The sequence below is a fragment of the Penaeus japonicus genome, unplaced genomic scaffold, assembly GCF_977035675.1.
Source record: "Penaeus japonicus unplaced genomic scaffold, GWHDUDI00000001_assembly GWHDUDI00000010, whole genome shotgun sequence".
NCBI classification, from domain to species: domain Eukaryota; kingdom Metazoa; phylum Arthropoda; class Malacostraca; order Decapoda; family Penaeidae; genus Penaeus; species Penaeus japonicus.
The window spans coordinates 10,287,534-10,292,533 of NW_028234412.1; the positions used below are offsets into that span (position 1 = coordinate 10,287,534).

The 5,000-nt window shown below is 42.1% G+C and overlaps 1 protein-coding gene across 1 annotated transcript in view; it reads left to right on the forward strand.

Moving 5' to 3' along the window:
* LOC122252613 (metabotropic glutamate receptor 8) overlaps positions 1-5,000 on the forward strand; it is a gene marked incomplete in the record, with an annotated part of 251,001 nt that overhangs the window by 199,001 nt on the left and 47,000 nt on the right. The window contains 1 exon segment of the mRNA XM_086540647.1: positions 388-514. Coding sequence (XP_086396773.1) covers positions 388-514 — 127 coding nt within the window.

The window sequence follows — 5,000 nt, forward strand, 5'->3', positions numbered from 1 at the left end:
TCTTTGTCCTTTGTCCTTTCTTCTTTTCTTTCATCCCCCCTCACTCACTCCAACCCCCACTCACTCCCTCACTCCCTCCCTCATTCCCCTCCCACCCTCTCTCCCCTCTCCCTTCCCTTCCCTCCTTCCCATCCCTCCTCTCCCTTCTCCCTCCCATCCCTCCCCTCTCCCTTCCCTCCCATCTCTCCCCTTTCCCTTCCCTACCTCCCCTCTCATCCCTCCCATCCCTCCCCTCTCCCTCCCTCCCATCCCACCATTTCCTCATCTACTCACGCCCTCACCCTTCCCTCATCTACCCACGCCCTCACCCTTCCCTCATCTACTCACGCCCTCACCCTTCTCTCATCTACTCACGCCCCTCTCTCTCTCTCTCTCCCACCCCCGCAGGTCCTCAAGGGCGCGAGGTCAAGTTCAACGCAGACGGCGACGCCCCCGGGAGTTACTTCATCTACCAGTACCAGAAGGTCAGCGAGAGATCCTACGACTACGTTCGGATTGGTAGCTGGACGGAGAGGTGGGTCCTACGCGTTTGTTTGCTCTCTTGTTTTGTTTTGTTTTGTTTCTTGCTTTTAGTCTGATACTTCTGATTCTTTTTCTTGCCTTGGTTGGATTACTTCGTTAGTTGTTTTTTGTTTTTTTGTTGTTGTTTTTTTCTTTCTTTCTTTCTTTTTCTTTTATTTGTTTGTCTACTTCGTGATTATTGATTTTGTGTTTGTTTCTTTCTATGTATCTCTTGCTTTTTGTTTTTGTTTTTCCTTTTTAGTCTTCTTCGTTTGTTTGTTTTTTCTTTCTTTCGTTCGTTCTTTCTTTAATTTATGTTTTGTCTTTTTCGCTGACTCTCCATATGTGTTTTTTCTTCTCTCTCTGTTTTTTTCGTGTGTGTGTTTTATCATTATTTTGTTATTTGTCATTAATATTTTATAACTTCTTTTGGTTTCGTATTCTTATTTTGTGTCTCCTTTGAATACTAGTTCTATCTTTTTTCATCTCTTCCCTTTCGTTTTTTTTTTTGTTCTCTCTCTCTTTTCGTTGTCTGTTTGCTTTGTTTTGAGTTCTCTTTAATCCCTCCTTTTTGCACTGATCCTTTCTTGTTTTCTTTATGTCTCTTTCTTCTTCCTCTTTCTTTCTCTCTTTTTTTTATGTTTCTCCTCTTTCTCGTTTCTCCTTTTCCTTCTCTCGCTCTTTTTGTTAATTTTCTTTATGTCTCTCCTCTTTTTCGTTATTCCCTCTCTTTCTTTTTCTTCTTTTTCCTCTATCTATATCTTTAGATTTTCTTTTCCTCATCGACTGTTGGACGAAAAGGTGAGGTAATTCGATATTCTCTTAGCGTTGTCTCTTGTTGTCTCTTTTCATTCTTTATTCTCTTTTTCCTTCTCTTTGTTTTCTTTATTTGTTTTAATTTTATTGCATGTCTCCTCTTCTCTCTCCTCTCTCTCCCTTAGTACGTGTAGGAGTATAATTATTTATAAATATTTACTCTCCACTTATGTCCCTTCTTTCTTTCGTTCGCTCGTTACTGTATTCTATTTGTAAGTTTCGTGTTTATGTTATTGTTTCCTTTACCACTTCCGTCTCTAATTTTCTTCCTGTTCCTTCCCCTCCACCTCTTTCCAATCCTTCTTTTCCTTCTCTTCTTCGTCTTCTTTCTCTTTATCATCATCCTACTCCTATCCATCTAATTCTTATTCTTATTCTTTCTTTTCCTCCTCCTCCTCTTCCTCCTCTTCCTTATCATCATCATCCTACTACTACCACTCTTCCTTCTCTTCCTCTTCCTCCTCTTCCTCCTCTTTCTCTTCCACTTCCTCTTCCTCTTCCTCTTTTTCCTTTTTCTCTTTTTCCTCTTCCTTCTCTTCCTTCTCCTCCTCCACTTATACCTCATCATCATCCTGCTCCTCCTCTTCCTCTTCCACTTCCTCTTCCTCTTCTTCCTTTTCCTTTTCTTATTCTTACTCTTCCTCCTCTTTCTCTTCCTTCTCTTCCTCCTCCTCCTCCTCCACTTCCTCCTCATTGCCATTATCTTACTCCTACTCCTCTTCTTCCTCTTCCTCTTTTTCCTCCTCCTCTTTCACTTCCTCCTCATTATCATCATCCTATTCCTCCTCCTCCTCCTCTTCCTCCTCTTTCTCTTCTTCCTCTTCCTCTTTATCCTCTCCCTCTTCCATCTCTTCCTCTTCCTTCTCTTCTTCCTCCTTCTCTTCCTCCTCCTTTTCCTCCTTCATCATTCTACTCTTCCTCTTCCTCTTTCTCTTCCTCTTCCATCCTCGTGATTCTCTTCCTATCTATCAATCCCATTCACCAAGATCGTCCTATCATCAACTCATCCTCTTTATTGCATCACAATCCTTATCTTCCTTCTCGCCCCCCCCCCTTTTCCCTCCTTGGATCCTTCTTCCCTTATGCCTCCTTGCCTCTTTTCTCCTCTCTCTCTCTCTCTCTCTCTCTCTCTCTCTCTCTCTCTCTCTCTCTCTCTCTCTCTCTCTCTCTCTCTCTCTCTCTCTCTCTCTCTCTCTCTCTCTCTCTCTCTCTCTCTCCTCTCCTTTCTCTCTCTCCTCTCTCTTTCTCACCTCCCTCTCTCTCTCTCTCTTCTCTCTCTCTCTTCTCTCCCTCCTCTCTCTCTCTCTCCTCTCTCCCCTCTCTCTCTCTCTCTCTCTCCCTTCTCTCTCTCTCTCTCTCTCTCTCTCTCTCTCTCTCTCTCTCTCTCTCTCTCTCTCTCTCTCTCTCTCTCTCTCTCTCTCTCTCTCTCTCTCTCTCTCTCTCTCTCTCTCTCTTCCTCCCTCCCTCCATCCCATCACCTTTCCTCCCTCCATCCTTCCCCAATTCCCTCCATCCACCCTCCCTCCCTCATTCCCTCCATCCACCCTCCCTCCCTCTTTCCCTCCCTCCACCCTCCTTCCCTCCCTCCCTCTCTCTCTTTCCCACCCTCTCTCTCTCCCAATCTCCGCATCTCCTCCTCATCCCCCCCTCCTCCTCTTCCTCTTCCTCCTCCATCACCCTTTCCCCTTCGTCATCCCCGCATGAGGACTGCCAGGGGACACTTGGATGTTTTAGCGTTAAACATCTCATAGTGTCAACGGCCTGGGCGAAGAACCTCTCAAGGACTTCTCGCTTTTCTCGTCTCTTTATTCTTGATTGTGGATGTGTTTTTATTTTCTTCTTCTTCTGTTTCCTCTTACTTCTTTTTTTTTTTGTGTGTCTTTTCTTCATCTTTTTATTTATTTATTTTTTTTTTGGGGGGGGGGGAGAGGAGGAGGGGGATAGAGTCCAGGCACTGTGTAAGAATGTATGTCGATTTTTTTTCTTTCTTTCTTTCTTTTTTTTTTGTAATTCATTTTCTATCAATCTGCTTAATTATTTATCTATTTTCTTGGCTCTCTGTCTGCCTGTCTGTCTGTATCTTCTCTATCTATCTATTCACTTGTCTACTTGTCTATCTGTTTATCTATATTTTTTTATATCAGTTTATCTTTTATCTTTTATCTATGTCTCTCTGTCTTTTATCTTTTATCTCTCTCTTCCCTTTTCTCTCTCCCCTCTCTCTCTCTCTCTCTCTCTCTCTCTCTCTCTCTCTCTCTCTCTCTCTCTCTCTCTCTCTCTCTCTCTCTCTCTCTCTCTCTCTCTCTCTCTCTCTCTCTCTCTCTCTCCTCGCTCCCTCTCTCTCTCTCTCCCTCTCTCTCTCTCTCTCTCTCTCTCTCTCTCTCTCTCTTTCTCTCTCCTCTCTCTCTCTCTCTCTCTCTCTCTCTCTCCTCTCTCTCTCCTCTCTCTCTATCTCTCCTCTCTCTCTCTCTCCTGTCTCCTCTCTCTCTCTCTCTCTCTCTCTCTCTCTCTCTCTCTCTCTCTCTCTCTCTCTCTCTCTCTCTCTCTCTCTCTCTCTCTCTCTCTCTCACCCTCTCTATCTCCTTATGTGTATTTTTCTTTGCCCTTTTTAGCTCCGCGAGAGAATTGGAAATTATAGTTAAACGCAGCGTGACATTCGATCTATCTAGAAAAAGCATCACTTTTTTGTAATTATAATTAAAGCATATATAAACTAATAGAAAATTAAAATATCGGTAACAATTTTCCGCCAAAATAGATGGGAAAGAGGCAGGGAAGGGGATAAAAAGAGGGGGAAGAGAGAGGTGGAGGAGGAAGATTATAGTATAAGGGAGAGGGGGCTTAGGAATGGGGGGTTGGGTAGGTGCGGGGGGGAGAGGGGAGGGGGGAGGTGTGTATATATAGAACACATCATCCTATTACGAAACCTGTTAGACTTATGTCACATTGAGCGTTGATATATTATTAAGCGCTGACTTCCTTACACTCAGACCTCTCGAGTATAAATACATTGAATGACTGGTTATCTGTCATGAGAGGATCTCAAAGAATTACGAATTAACTTATGGTTTATTCTTGTCATTCTTAGATAAGTTTATATATTTGTATGAATTATTGAATAAATTCCTTTTCGTATTATCTTTGTCTTGCTTCCTGTTCATTTCCATTTTGATTGACAATTGATGCGACGATATAGGAATTTGATATCAACAAGCAGATTGCTTTCACTAATACTCACATTTCCTTTTTTATTACGTTTAGTCCTCCTCCTTTTGCTTGGAGTGAGATGATGCATAATGGTCTCTATCTCATTTTTTCAATTCTCATGTAATTCCCTTGTCTATGTAATTTTCTTCATGGCTCGCACGATATGGATTCACAATTTTCATTTTCTCTTTCTCTCTGTCTCTTTCATTCTCCCCTTCTTTGTATCTGTATCACTTCCTCCCTCTCTTCTCCTCTTCTCTATCTATCTATCTATCTTTCTTTCTATCTATTTTTCTTTCTATCTGTCCATCTAACTATCTATTTCTTCTTCATCCATTCCGCCCTTCCCTCCTTCCCTATTTTTCGATATATCAATCTATTTATCCATCTATATATCTGTATCTATTTATCCTCTCTCTCGTTCTATTTTATTTGCTATAGTAAACTTGTTCTATTTTATTGTTGTTGTTTTTTTT